The sequence below is a fragment of the Panthera onca genome, chromosome E3 (assembly GCF_046562875.1).
Source record: "Panthera onca isolate mPanOnc1 chromosome E3, mPanOnc1 haplotype 2, whole genome shotgun sequence".
In the NCBI taxonomy this organism is placed as follows: Eukaryota; Metazoa; Chordata; class Mammalia; order Carnivora; family Felidae; genus Panthera; species Panthera onca.
Window position 1 is genome coordinate 8,727,592 of NC_138354.1, and position 15,181 is coordinate 8,742,772.

The 15,181-nt window shown below is 53.1% G+C and overlaps 1 protein-coding gene across 10 annotated transcripts in view; it reads left to right on the plus strand.

Moving 5' to 3' along the window:
* The window catches only part of CUX1 (cut like homeobox 1), a 366,198-nt gene that overhangs the window by 184,287 nt on the left and 166,730 nt on the right, over positions 1-15,181 (plus strand). For all 10 annotated transcript variants that reach the window (XM_060649257.3, XM_078440403.2, XM_078440402.2 and 7 more), the window contains one exon: positions 11,777-11,855. In XM_060649257.3, the coding sequence (XP_060505240.2) occupies positions 11,777-11,855 (79 nt within the window). The remainder of the gene's footprint in view (positions 1-11,776; positions 11,856-15,181) is intronic.

The window sequence follows — 15,181 nt, forward strand, 5'->3', positions numbered from 1 at the left end:
TGTTGTTTATGCTTTTGGTATTGTACTGAAAGTCACAAAGATTTACAGTGGTGTTTCCTTATAAGGGTTTTGCAGTTTTAGCTCTTATATTTTGGTGTCTGATACATTTTGAGTTAATTTCCACGTAAGGTGTGAATTAGGGGTCCGGCTTCCTTGTTTGGCGTGTGGATATTCAGTGTATCTCTGCGTTGTCTGTCAAAAATTCCTTCCTCGCTGAATTGTCTTTTCACCCTTGTCAAAACTCAGTTAACTACAATGTGAAAGGTTATTTCCAGACTCTCAATTCTGTTCCACTGATCTAATGGCATGTCTGCCCTTATGCCAATACCACACATTCTTTTTTTTTTTTTTAATGTGTATTCACTTTTGAGAGAGAGAGAGAGAGAGAGAGAGAGAGAGAGAGAGAGAGAGAAGGAGCATGAGTGGGGGGAGGGGCAGAGAGGGAGACAGAATCCAAAGCAGGCTCCAGGCTCTGAGCTGTCAGCACAGAGCCGGACGCGGGTCTCAAACTCATGTACTGCAAGATCAGGACCTGAGCCAAAGTCGCACGCTTAACCGACCGAGCCACCCACGCACCCGCCAGTACCACACATTCTTGATTAATGTAGCTTTGCGGTGAGTTTTGAGATTGGTAAGTGTGAGTTCCCCCACCCTTGGTTTTCTTTCTTGAGAATGTTTCGGCTGTTTTGGACCCCTTGGATTTCTTTTTTTTTTTTTTTTTTTTTTTAACGTTTATTTATTTTTGAGACAGAGAGAGAACAGAGCATGAATGGGGGAGGGTCAGAGACAAGGAGACACAGAATCTGAAACAGGCTCCAGGCTCTGAGCTGTCAGCACAGAGCCCGATGCGGGGCTCGAACTCACAGACCGCGAGATCATGACCTGAGCCGAAGTTGGCCGCTTAACCGACTGAGCCACTCAGGCGCCCCCGGACCCCTTGCATTTCAATACGAATCTTAAGGATCATCTTGCCAGTTTCTGCCACAAAGCTGGCTGGGGTTTTGACAGGCATTGCGCCGAATCTGTAGATCGAATTTGGGACTTTTGCCATCTTAACAATATTAAGTCTCCCAGTCCGTGGACATTTTAAAATCTCACTTTCAGATGGTTTATGGCTAGTGGATAGAAAGACCATCGATTTTTGTGTATTGATCTTGTATTGTGGAACCTTGCTGAACACTATGTGTATTTTTATATCTTTAAGATTTTTTTTTTTTACTATATACATATATTACCTGTTCATAAAAACTGTGTTTGAAAAGCGTCACGTAGGAAAAGAAAAGGAAGAAAACCTCCGGTAGGCATTCGGCCTCCTCCATGGCCCCACTGTGATTTATCTGTGAGGTTTGGGCGGGGGTCAGCTGAGGCCCCAGAGGACAGGCTAGCACAACGCCAGGCACACGTCAGCCACCGCTTAAATGACCCTGTTGCCCAAGTGAAGGGCTGAACAAACCAGGAAGGAATTCGGGCAGCCAGACGGTCCCCCTCAGGGGCGCCCTGCTGTTGGCAGAGGCTTTCCTGCTGGGAAGCTGCGACCCTGCCTCGTAGCCTCTACCTGTTGGGCCTGGTTTTGCAGTCGGGGGAGAGAAGACAGCTCATCGTCCTTGCCCACAGCAGCCCTTCAGAGCGTGCTGACAGCCGGAAGGTCAGATGTGCGTGGCAAACGGTAAAGGAAAGAGAGGACTAACTGCCGGTTACTGCTTTCATCGTCTATGCCGTAATTGTCCTGCTGTTCTCTGCCACAGATCCCTTCCCCGTGGCCCCACACCTTTATTTCCCCGCCTGTCCTTCGTGACACGATCTTCTCCGGGCCTCTCCGGTTGCCTTCTCTTAGAGACTTGGTCCAGGCGGGAGGCGGGTGGTTACGGAATATTCCATCGGTTGTATAGGAAGCAACTGCGTGGTGTTCTCCACGTCTACGCCGCATTGCTTCCTAACTGAAAGCGTCCTGTGGGATTTGTCCATCCCGCTTCCAGCCGTGTGGGGATTTCCAGAGAATCTTGTCCACTTGGTAACTTTGCAGTAACAGACTGGAGAAGGCGTTTCCTATAATTAATTCCCTGCCACGCGGAGTATCCCGGATGCGATGCTTCCTCACCGGTGTCTGTCTGCGAGTTGGAGGTCATGAAGGAATGTGACCTTGACAAAGAAAGCTGGTGATGGCTGCTGGGCTGGCGGGGGGCAGGTAGGCAGCTGGGCTCCCACGTGGGCGCGTTCCCAGTCTCTCCTCCTTCCACGTTGCTCCAAAGGCAGCCTGGGCGCCAGAAGAGGGGCTCCCTCCGCCCCGGGGTCCTCTCGTGTCTCCCAAGTGGCTCACAGCAAATATGCTCTCTGCCGCTGTGATCTTGCTTTAGAAAACGTATACCTTCCTTTTACGTGGCCGTGTTCATTTCAAATGAGAACTCCAAAGCTGGGGCCACGCCCGCATCTCTTTTGGACAGGATCTTGGTCATTCTCCGTTGACTTCCGGTTATTCCACATGACTCCTCCAATCAATCGTGTTTTGCTCTTGAAAGACGGAGAGCGAGACAGAACTGTTCTCGTCCCTGAAGCTCTTGCTGGTCCTTGTCGGCCTATAGTCCAGCAGAGCACATGGATCTGAAGATTCTGTGAATGGTCCGTTGTTTATTCCTAACTCATTAGCTTGGGAATTCCCAGGGTGCAGGCTAGGGGGTGTTTGTGGGCGTGCCGTTGCCGCCACGGCATCGTAGGTGTTGTTTAAGCGTCTCCGTCCCACAAGACTTGAAACAGAGGAAGACGGCCTGTGGCGTGGTGGCAAGAGAATGCTGCATTTGGATTGTTTCTAGAAAGTTACCAATGTTTTCTCAGATTCTGTACACTCCAGATTCTGCCGGCTGCTTGATATGGGAGATTCTCATAGTTGATTTTCACAGCCCAGCAAGGAGCAGGTTATTCACTAGACAGATGAAGAGACCAAGGCGTAGTTTAAGTAACCCCCCCCACCTCCAGACCATCTGGCAAGCATGCGCTAGGGCCGACCTCCGACCGGCGTCTCTGTTCCTTCGAAGCGCACGTTTCTTTCCACTGACTGCATGGCCCCGGGCCCCCGTGCAAGCCCCAGGGTGCTGTGCTGGGTGTCATCATATGCTTAGTGGCGTCCTTTAGGGGCCTGGCTCCAGACTTGGTCGGTTTCCGCATCTGAGAAGCGGCGTTACCGATCTGGCAACCGCATCACCATTCACAGCAACCAAGGCTGATTCTCCCCACTTTGCAGACAAGGAAACTGAGGCACAGAGGTTAATTCGGTGGCTGAGGTAGCACACCTGTGTTAGTGCTGGGGCCGGGACTCACCCTTCTTCTTCCCACACCATATCCAGGCCCTCAGCCCTGTGTGTCACCACCCTACCTAGCACCTGTGCGTGGCAGGGCCCCGGGCGGCACCCTGGAAAGATGAGCCTTTGCATTTCAGGATACACAACACTGGGGGAGCATGAGGACCAGTCCTTCCGTCGCGTATGTTTTTGGTGATCCCTGGGCCCTTGTAAAAAGCCCACACCGTTGTCCGTACCTGGGCCTCACGGCTGGCGTGACGGGGTACCCGCGTGTGGCCTGTGGGGGGTGGCAGCCCAGCGGGGCAGGGCCAGGCGCCCGCAGCAACCTGCTCACCGCACCGAGGAATGGCTTCCTTGTCTCTGAGCGCGGCGTGCAACAGGTGTGGCACCCAGACCGAGGCCACCAGTGTACAAGCAGGGTGCACGCTGTCATGATAACAGCGAGGGTATCCTGCACCTCCCAAGTGCTCGGCCCAGTTACGGGCACATTCCTTGTTACTATTTACCTAAAACCCACGAAGAGGTCTTATTTTCTCCCATTTTAGAGACGACATCACCTGGTGATTTCATCACCTGGTTATTTACCCCAACCGCCCCCCGCACCCCCCCCCCCCCCCCGCCCCACCGCTTTCCTCCGCTGCTGCCACTTCCCCAGGGCTGTCTTGTTCCGACAAGGAAGTTGGCGCTTCCCTAAACTAGGCCCGAACTTGGCTCTCATGGCTTCCCGCTTTTTAGACTAGACTAAATGGGGCACGGTGAAAGCCCCCCTGAAGCTCTTAATTATAGGAAGCCGCCTCCTCCAGTCTGATGCTACAGTTACCAATGCCGCAGGATGCAGCAGTGCATTACGAGGAGTCCCTTAGCCCGTCAGCCGTTTCTGCCTGGAACCTACCCGCATCCATTCACAGATGCTCCCCAGGCAGCCTCCCGCGTTCGTTGGGACCCGGGCGCTGGGGTAAAGAGAGGAAGGCGCCTGTGCCCCTGCCCCTGGCCTGGGATAGACCGCAGGGTGGTGGGGAGGAAGCTCGTGGACGTGAGTCATCATCACATGGTGTGGGAAGTGTGCAGAGAGGGATTTGCAAAGAGCCCAGGTGGCACAGGGACCGAGTGACCAGTGGCGCCCGGGAAATCAGGAGGACACCGCAAAGGAGGCGTCACCGAGACTGGCTCGAGAAAGAGAGCTGGACTCCCCCATAGGTGAAGAGCATTCCAGGCAGAGGACCTAGTGTACAAAGACCGAGAGGCCTGGAGGGGCGTGGCGTGTCGAGGGGACCGGGGCTTGGTGTGGAGAAGCCTGGTCAGTGCTGGGACTTCGTGGGAGGTGAAGTCAGCAGGGTGAAGCACGGGCCGTGCTGGGAAGGGCTTTGGGGCCTCAGCCTGAGGAGTGTGGATTGTAGTCTGGGAGTGAGGAGAAGCCACCAGGGCAGAGTGGCTCTATGTTTTTTCTGGGTTCTGGGACAGGGACCCAGAGGCCCGGAGAAGGACACACCATACTCCGTGGCAGGCCACAGTTCCGGAGATCCGCCGGGCATGGGTCTGCAGCGTCTGAACTGGAAGTCGTGGGGGGGGGGGGGGGAGCGGGGGAGGGTGTCAAGTCTGAAGCATCAAAGGCAGGAAGGAGATAGTTCTGAGATCGATTTCTGAGGCCAAACGAACAGAACTTCTTGCTTGATTGATGGTTAAGGCTGGTCGTCAAGGGGGATTTATACATCTGTAAATATTACACCGTTCCGTCCTTTTTCCACCTCTAAGCAAAGCATCTTCCGGTTAAAATTCAGGCCTGTGCTCGTTCCCCCCACCATTCCCTTCCCCAGCGGCAAACAGGAGAAACCATCGGAAATTCAAGTAACAGCCCCCAACGCCTCAGACCCGTCAGTGTTCCAAGTCACGGGCGAGTGAGGGATTTCCGCAGGGAACGTCACCTGAAGACATCAGCATGCCCCTAAGAGTTAGAGCACACCCTGTGCGTGTCACACAGGGGCCAGTCGGAACAGGTTGATTCTTTTAAAAGTGGCGTGGCGGTTTGTACAAAAGCGGATGCCTTGAGTGTGTAAATTCTCTTCCGACTGACCCTCTGAAAGCGGACACGTAATTTAGATGATATTTGCATGATGTTTCATTCCCCTTCTAGGTACATCACGGGTCAGTGATTATCCCCAGCCCTGAGAACCAGCTCACCAAGAGCTCCACGCCGTTAGATCTTCTGTCTCATTTGATTCTCCAGGGCTCCTGTAAGACAGGCATTCCGGCCGTTCCCTTCTCGTAGGCATAGAAAATAAAATGCAGAGAGGCAGAGGGTACGTGGCTGGCTTAACATTCCCAAATGCACGAATGGAGCCTTGTCGTCAATCCAGTCTAGTGGTTTCAAGTCCTGTGCCCTTTCTACTTTGATACGACCCTCCCCCGCCCTGCCCGCGGTAAAAATAATATAAAATATCCTTTGGCCCTCACGATATTGGGGATTTGGTCCTTGTTTTTACTTTGTGCTATCTTAGCAGTGTGACCACCCCGGGACTGATAACAGACAGCTTGACTAGATCGTGCTGCAGTAACAACCCCAAGTCTCAGTGGCCTACGGCAACAGATTGCTTCTGGTCCATATAATACGGGCCGTGGGCTGACTGCCGGCCCGGGGACCGTGTGTGGTCCTCATTAGGAGACCCCAGTGGAAAAAGTGGCTCCTGTCAGGTCACACTGGCCTCACGACAAAAGAAAAGAGTGCCGTGCTGTGGCTGAACCACAAGATTCCTTTTTTAATCTTAAGCTTGGGCGTGGCGCCTGGCCCTGTCACTTGTATTGCGTCGGCCAGAGCAGCTCACGTGGTCAAGCCTGACGTCAGGGGGGCAGGAAAGCGCCCGCCACAAGCACGCTGCCACTGCCACAGCCTGCTCTCCGTCACACAGGGAGGGTGACGGTCACGGCAGCAACGAGTCGAGAACCCACACAACCCCCAAAACCCCACAGGGCGGTTCTGCTGGCGCCCCTGTGCCCGGGCACCTGCTCACCCCCTCCCGGTTTCAGGGGTCACACAGGTGATCTCCAAAACCCTCCCAACCTGGCCTGAGTGTGCGTACGACTGTAGGCAAGGATGGGTTGTTTCAGATTCAGAATAAGCTCCCTTCCAATACACTTGTATCTTTAGCTTTCTTATTACAGAAAAGCCAAGGTCCGCACGGTGAGCATGGCGTTGCTGAGGGGGTAACCGGTGGGTCCGGGGACCTGCCGAGCAGCCCCCCCACGCTTCCTGCCGCTGAGGATGCACGGCCCACCGCAGGAGGGCGCTGTCGGGCGGCTGCCGTGGGGAGAGAGGCTTCGAGCGCTGGCCCCAGCCAAGTGGCTGTCGTCACATCAGCACATGAACCATACTTTCCAAAGAACTCTTTACGTTACTAAGCATTTTCATGTAGATTTTTTTTTTAATTTTTTTAACATTTATTTATTTTTGAGACAGAGAGAGACAGAGCATAAACGGGGGAGGGTCAGAGAGAGGGAGACACAGAATCTGAAACAGGCTCCAGGCTCTGAGCTGTCAGCACAGAGCCCGACGCGGGGCTTGAACTCACGGACCGCGAGATCATGACCTGAGCCGGAGTCGGCCGCTTAACCGACTGAGCCACCCAGGCGCCCCTCATGTAGATTTAAAACGGGATCCCCTAACTGCCTGCTCACTTCGGCAGGTGAAACTGGTGCTCACTTGCGGCACGTGGCCACTCGTACAATAAGAAGATATCAGACACCTGCCGTGCGCCAGTCAGGAGGAAAGGCAGTTGAGGCAAAAAGCATATTGCGGGCTTTCAAGGAACCCAGGATCTCCAGAGGGAGCCTCATCCGCAGTCCTGGAACTTCCAGACAATCCCATGTGGTGATGGGTGTGTCCCACAGGCAGCGGGGAGATGGGTCAGTGGAGCCTCAGAGGATCAGAGGAACATTCCAAGGAGGCGCCTTCCAGGCTGCAGGGAAATTGCTCGAGTATTCAGGGAACAGGGAGTAACCGGGCGTGGCAGGAGGTGAGGCTGATCCCTGGAGCCGAACAGGTTTTCCCCAGGGCCAGGGCTTGAGTGCAACCAGAGCTGCGCCAGACCTGGCCCAGTTCCGCCACCCCTGACCTTGACCTCCCTCACAATGGCTTTGAGGGGGCGGGGATGGCAGGCAGACTCTACCTCAGGCTATCTCTGCACACCGCGTAGTCAGAGTGTCTAACCTGGATCCTCCTTCCAGTTATCTGCTGGAAGACCTGATCAGACCTCCTCGGGGCTGCCTGCTGAGGGCCTGGCTCAAGGTCACAAAGGCAGGCAGTGCACACCCCTGAGCACCTGCAGCAGACAGGCGTGGAGGAGGGGAGCAGTTTGGGGCGAGGACGACACTGTCCCTCTCCCCCTCACTCACAGAATGCTAAAGGGAGATGGCCCCGCGTCCCGGGCCGTAACTGCATGGATACCCCAGGAAAGCTCTGGAACGTGACAAAGCCAGCCCTTCCCCGGGCCAGGCACTGAGCCTCCTTACCCCCGTGAGCTCATCTGCCCGCTCCGTCCTGGCAGGTGGGCGCCATCACCCCCAGCCCAGCCCCGGGGTCCCCCTTCGCCCTCCAAACTCAGAGCCCTGCCAGCCACGGGAACCCGGCAGCCGCCGTCTCTCCAAGCGTGGATAGGTCTCCAGCAGCGGGGATGCGAGCAAGGGGTAGTCTAGTACGCAGAAGCACTAGGAAGTGCCTGGCCGCAGCGAGGGGAATCCCACCACGGAGCTGGGACAGAGGATCGACCGAAACGCAGACTCCAGCGCTGGTCGTGGATGAGGGTGCTGACCATACGGGCGTCAAGAGAGGGAATGAGAATAGAGAGTAGCATCATTCCCAGAACCAACACATTCTTCCAGGTTCGGAGATCGTACGGGGGGGCGCTGGGTAGGGTCCCTCATCAAGTAGAAACTCAACCACGTGCGGAGTGCTCATCGCCTTGTAGTCAGTCCAGCTGCTTAATGAATTAATTAAGCTCATTGCCCTGACCTTGTTCTCCCAGGGGCGGGCTTTGAATTTTCTTGCATTTGTGGAAAGGGGACACACGGGAAGAGAGCTCAGAATCACGGTCCCTGTGTCAATCTGCTGGAGCTGCCGTGAGCAGGTACCACACACTGACCAGCTTAAACAACTCACGCTTCTGGGGACTAGAAGGCCAAGATCAAGGTGTGGGCAGTATGGGTTCCTTCAGAGGCTATGAGGGAGGATCTGTCCCCAGCCTCTCTCCTGGCTTCTCGTGGTTTGCTGTCAGACTTCCGTGTTTATCACCCCGGTCTCTGCCTTGGTGTCCACATGGGGTCCTCCCTGGATGTTTGTCTCTGTGTCCTAAGCTCCCCGTTCTATAAGGACAGGGTCATATTGAATTAGGCTTCCCCCCAATAACCTCCTCTTACCTTGATCACCTGCAAAGGCCTTATTTCCAAGTAAGGTCACATTGACAAGTATTGGGAATCAGGACTTCCACATCTTTGAGGAGACAGTTCAACCCATAACAGTCCCCAAGTTTGCTGTGTAAATTACCAACCCCATTCCCACCTCCCTCCCCATCAACAACCCAGATAGGAGAGACAGGACCATGTTTCAGGATCCTTCCACATCCTATCCTTTGCCTACCACGGGGGCAGCTGCCCTTTGTACCCTTGGTCAGAATACCTGGAAAGCGAGGGACCCTCGCTAGGTGCGTCTTGAGTTGGGTGAAGAAGCCTCTGTTGGTGTCGAGAGGTACAAAGAACAGGCAGGACATCTGCCCTGTTTTCTGGGCAGAAACTCTGCTCCCCGTGAGCACGTTGCTCCCCAGAGGGAACAGAAAGATCCAGAGCACAGGGAGTGTTGCAGACATCTGAAGAGGTAACTCCACTTTTCCTCAAACCATCTATGTATGGAGTAGTCGTAGACAGAGGAAATCGGTACTGTTAACACATTTTCCAAATCTTGCAATAGATATTGAAAAAGACTTTTCGGTTACAAAGGCACAGTATAAAATTTTACGTATGATTTAATTTCAAATACACATATTTTAACAGCTTTATTGAGATATAATTCACGTACCATATAACTCACTCATTTAAGGTCCACAGCCCACGGACTTTGAATATAGTCAGTATAGTCAATGTGCAACCATTTCCACAATTAACTGTAGAGCATTTCATCACCCCAGAAAGAAACCCGGCACCCCTAAGCCATCATTCTCCAAACCCCCCATCCTCCCTGGCCCCAGACAACCACTCGTCTACTTTCTGGTCTCTATAATTTGCCTCTGTGACTACATTTCATTCAACTATATATTGTTTTCAATGAGAAAAAAAAAATTTTTAAAGGGAACTAGAGATCAGGGGATGACTTCTACTAGAGAGTGGCAGAATTCGGATTTTTATTTCTCTCTCTCTCTCTCTCTCTCTCTCTCTCGGTATTTTTCTAATTACTCAATGAGCATGAATTGCTAACGCTCGGGAGGGGGGAGAAATGTTTTATTTTCAAAATAAAGAGAGAACTATCTTGTCACTTTTAAGTAGTCCTTCGGCTTTCTCCAAACACTTCCCCAGCACCTAAATCCCACTCTCGTTTTACGGGGGGACGTGTGTCTGAGTTCCCAACAGCTGACTTCAAACGGGAATTTGGGGGCACCACGTGCTGGAAGCTGGAGCTGCTCGGGTGCTTGCTGTGCATTGGGCTTCCGGAGACCTGTCCCCCGCCAGCCCTCGGGTCCTACTCCCCAGCATCTTCCAGTCCTACCTCAGGTGGCCTCTCTCGGCCCCGAACAAATTGTTGGTTGGCTCCCACGAGAGACCCTGTAATTAAGCCACATCCTTTTGCCTCTTTAATAACACTGGAGACAGTATAATTCTGCGAGGGGACAGCAGGAGTATGTAATTTAGTGTCCTCTTCCTGAGCCAATATGAACCCCGTGCGTGTAGTATCCTGCATGCTTCAGGTGTAAAAAGTGATCCGATGTCTCAACAAGTGTGTCCTGTGAGCAAAATAACGTACTGAGTTCATCCAGCAATCAGAGGCTCTCTGGATGTGTGTCTGGCATATTTAGGAGTTTCACGTGTTCCCTTTCTTTGATGAATAGACTTTCTGCTGGCTCATCCGGGTTAAGTCACGAGACAAACTGATGCTGGCCACCGTCACAGAAACTAGCCTGGTGCCTAAGCTAGAAACCTGGGCGCCGTCCTTGACTTGCCTGCCTCCCCTGTGCCTCCTCGTATCAACTCAGTTTGACCCCATTCTCCCCGATTGGCCCCTTTTCCCCAATCCCTATGGTTGCCATCGCTCACTGGGTGAGGGCACGGACCCCGGAATGGTCACTCCTACGTGCACTGCTGGCCTTTCGCCATCTCACCTGCCCACTCCTGTTACCCACGTATCCACATTCCCACCCCAGCAGACCCCCATGTTCCCTGGTGTGTTGTAACAGCCCCATCCGTGGGTTGTTGATCTGGATTCCATGGCCACAACACAAGAGGACACGCGAGTGCTCTAAGGAGAGCACATAACCACGTGTGCGTGTGTTCCTGGGAGGAGGGTCCTTGGCTTTCATAAAATTCTTTTACTTTTTAAAGTTTATTTATTTATTTACTTTGAGAGAGAGAGAGAGAGAGAGTGCTCATGTGGGACGGGGGGGGGGGGGGGGGGTGGGCGGTAGGTGGAGGGGCAGAGAGAGAGAATCCCAAGCAGGTTCCGGACTCAGCGCAGAGCCCAACGCGGGGCTCGATCCCACCCGCCGTGAGATCGTGACCTGAGCCGAAATCAAGAGTCAGGTGCTCAACTGACTGAGCCACCCTCATAAAATTAGGCAGAAGTATGTCTAAGAATTGTGAGGCGCCCCTCATTAAATTCCTAAGGAGGGTGTATGAACCCCCAGATTTTAAGAGTTTTGCTCCAGGTGTTTGAATAGGTCCCTCCCTTTTCGTGGGGAGGAGTCTCTCTCCTTCCCATCTGGTGAACTACTCTTGGATGGTCACTCGCTTTCCTGCTTGATGGCCCTTTCTCAGTGTCCCTATGCCTCTGCTTACCCAGCGCTTTCCCGGCGGGGATTCAGTCACCTGTTTCCCCTACTGGACCACGGCTCCTGTGGCTGGGAGCTGTCGCTCTGCCCTCGCCTCCCACACGGTGTCCGCCTGCGGTCGGCTCCCAGTAACCACTGGCAGAGGAAGGAAAGGGACCGTCTTCCTCTGTGGGGAGCCCCCCCTCGGCTGGGCAGTGGGACCGAGGGTCACAAATGGCCACATAATTGCACAGCACCGCTCCTGCCTCGTCCCCCACGCCAACTGGGCCACGTGGATTGTCTCCCTCTCGTGTGTTGGCAGCCGTCTTCCCCGAGAGGAAGGCCCAGCTGTCCGGCACTTTCGTGAACCAATCAGACTTCTGTTTGCCGTGGGAACTCACTAGATGTGTGATGATTTCTAAATTGCCTCTTGACAAATTTTAAGCTCTTTGTTTTTCTTTTCCTTCTTCCATCGCCTTTCAGATTGATGCACTGAGTAAAAGAAGCAAAGAAGCTGAGGCAGCCTTCTTGAACGTCTACAAGAGGTTGATCGACGTTCCAGGTAAGCCCCTACGCTCACCCGGCCCACCAGTGGGCGCTGTGTGTTGGCGAGGCGGTGGGTCTCGGGCTCACTCTTCTCAGCTTCTCTAAGGGAATCATACCAGCAATGGCATCTCCCCCAGGAAACAGGGCATTCTGGGACTCTGGCGTCTCCAAAACCCAGACTTTGGTGGGGTACGGACATCAGCTGCATATGTGCTGAAGTTAATCAGATAGCTTCCCTTTGATGCCTTTGTAAATGCAGAGACTCAAATCCGTGGGGCTACCTTTCTCTTTGGTATAAAAGGCTACGCGTTCCCAGAGAAGAACTAGAACCCATGTGTGTGCTACGTAGACATTGTGAACGTTCGCGGTTCTGGGCTGGCCGATTCCGCTTTCAGGAGTGGCCCTAACGGGGCACCTGGAACGCTTCCTCCCTTCCAGGTCATCCAGGGAATCCGCAGCCTCTGGGCAAGTCTCTCACTGAAGGGTTATAGCCGAGGGCAAGGAGTGGCCTGTTGACCACATATGTGGGTTCTTTCCTTTAAAGAAACTAAGGAGTTAAATCTTTAATGATGCTTGCTGGGCATTCAGAGAAGCGATGGCTTTTCATTCCTTATTTTAGAAAAGTGAGGCAGATTTTAGGGCACCTTGAGCCATGGGTCCCATTGGTCCTCTTTTTCTGGGTGTTGCCCTCACCAGGAACTCATGGGGTAGCGATGGCCATGATCACGTGAGTCCCAGCTCAGTCCTGGGAAGACTCAGATCAGAAAATTAGGAAAGCAGTTTGAATGTCCTCCTCTTTTGACCAAGAAAGCCCAGTTATCACCACCCTCCCCTCCCCAGCTCCTGGAGTTGCTCACTTGCTGCCAGCAATCCTTTGAACATTGCTGGCATTACTGGAGCCACTTGTAACAAAGCAGAGCAGAAGCACGTCTCCTTGGTGTCTGTACTTGGACTCCAGTTCAGGTTCACCATTGGCTCTGCTGTGCCCTCCGGGAGTGGGGGTTAGTGGAGGCCACACCAAGCTAAAGGTGGCGGAAAACGTTCTGGACGCTTTGGACAAAGAGGAGGGAGATAGAGATTCTCCTGCCAGGGCCTATTGTGAGGTCTTGGCCACATTCTTTTTCTTCTCTGGACCTCAGCTTCCTCATCTGGAAAATGGAATAAGGTGGGGAACAGCCTAGTGATGAGAATGGTTTTCTTTGAACTTCTCACAGTCTTGGAGCACATCCAGCCCTAGGTTCCAAATTCTAGCCTGTTGATTTTCTGCAAGAGTTTGTATCCCCGTAGGGGTTCCCTGAAGACTCTGGCTGGGGCTCACGGAGAGGCTCCTTCACAGTAACTGGATCATTCGATGCCTTAGGCGCCCTACATCTCGGGAATCGGCCGCGTGTTGGGCCTGTTTGCATTTTCTTTTGCAAGTTTTGTGTTGGTGACTTAGTTGAAAGGGGACAGGCTTATTTTGTCTTCGCCAGAGACCCAGAGAGCCTTTCACTACTGTTTTCTAAATAATGCACACTCTCTTTCTTACACGTCCATTTGTACCTGAGTTTTCCCTTAGTGAAGTTTCTCAACTGGGCAGTCTATTGGATTTCTCTTTCTGAAATTATTTTCTGTCTTTATTTCCCATAAAGCAAGAAGTGATTTTTTATTCTATTCTATTCTATTCTATTCTATTCTATTCTATTTATTTATTTATTTATTTATTTATTTATTTATTTATTTTCTACCAAAACTCCTCTTTGCCTGAGCAGGACTCATTCAGAGACATAGATAACTTTTACAGAATTTTGATTGTAACGTGGGCATATATTTATATTTTGCTTTTCTTGCTTACTACCGTCCCAGAAGCATTTTTTTTTCCCGTATTGATGATACTCTTCATAATGATCGTTTTTGGCCAGAGAATCCCAGGTTGGCAGTTTCAATTTCAGATGGTAGGAGCAAACGACGTTTGATGTTTTCTGTTAGAGTAAAAGTCCATCGAAGTTCGTCGACCTGCCACGTAGATCCCTTTTGCCCCCCTCCCAGGTATTTCTTCCTTTACAAATGCCACGGCCTGATGGCTCTAACAGGTGCCTTGAGAAGCAGGAATGGAGCTTGGAGCATCCTACCTGTGTGTTGAAGTCTGCTTACCGCTCAGATGAAGTAATCCTGCGGCTGAGGCTTACAGGAAGGGCCTGGTCAATAGCATTGCATTTACTGACAGTCACGCAGTCGCGGGGAGTCAGGGTGTCTTAACTGTCTGTGCGCGTCAGGCTTCGATCCAGCTGAACCCAGAAACATTGGCGGGGCGTGTTGAGTTGTAGTCGCAAGAAACAGCAACTGACACTGTCAGAAAAGTGAAGGACGCTCCTGAGGATAGCGGGATGGGGATTTCGGCCCTGCATCACGTGGCCCAGTTTCAGGAGCCCAGGAAGAGCCGACCAGGTGGCTCCAGGAAGAGGAGGAGCCAAGGTCCCACCGGCCAAGGAGGCTGGCCCGGAAGCCTGACAGAACCACCCCCTGCCCCACACGGACCCCCTGCCCGAAATCTTACTTGTTTGTGTCTTTTCCTTGTTTCTCACCTGTTGGCTCTATTGGAAGGAAGGCCCCCTGAGTTTAGCTTTGCGTTGTCACTCTATGCCCAGCACCTGGAGCAGAGCCTGGCATATCACAGGTGCAGTATGTTACATGGCCCAAGGGGCCCGTCGTCCGAGAGCCACCAGGGGTCACACCGTTGGCTCCTGAAGCTCAACCTCGTCTCAGTCCTGACTCCTGAGGTTCAGCCTGAATATCCGGTAGCCCCTGCGCATCCCCACTGGGATGATACGGGTACCCCGAAACCACCCACTGCGTCCGGAGCAGACTGGCTCCTGCTTGCGTTTCCTCTCTCAGCGAGCAGTACCGCCTTCCACCCAGCTGCTCACGCCGGAGCACGGGGTCACCGAGCCCTGGCCATGCTGTCTCCAGAATGTTCTGGATTCCATCCACGTCTCTCCACCCCAGCTTTTGCTCTCCACTGCGTACTTCAGGCCACCCTCCTCGCGTCTACGCTGCCTCAAAGCGAGTCTCTGAGCTTGCAAGGAGGGGTTGGTCTTCACCCTGCAGGCAGGCCAGGCCGATCGCTTACTCCTCCATTCACTTGAGACACCATTGCCTGACGTCCCAGGTCCGGCTTAGATGTGCCTCTCTCTCCCACACACACACCCACTCCCCGCGCCCTGTGGGTTGGCCCCCGTTATAGCTACTTGATGCTCTGCTGGTTTCCCTTCTGCCCCTCCTCATTTTCCTAGCGTCTGCCCCAGTGCCTGCCGCGTAGCAGAAACTCCCCAAATATTGGTTGAGGGAATAAATGAAAGGGTC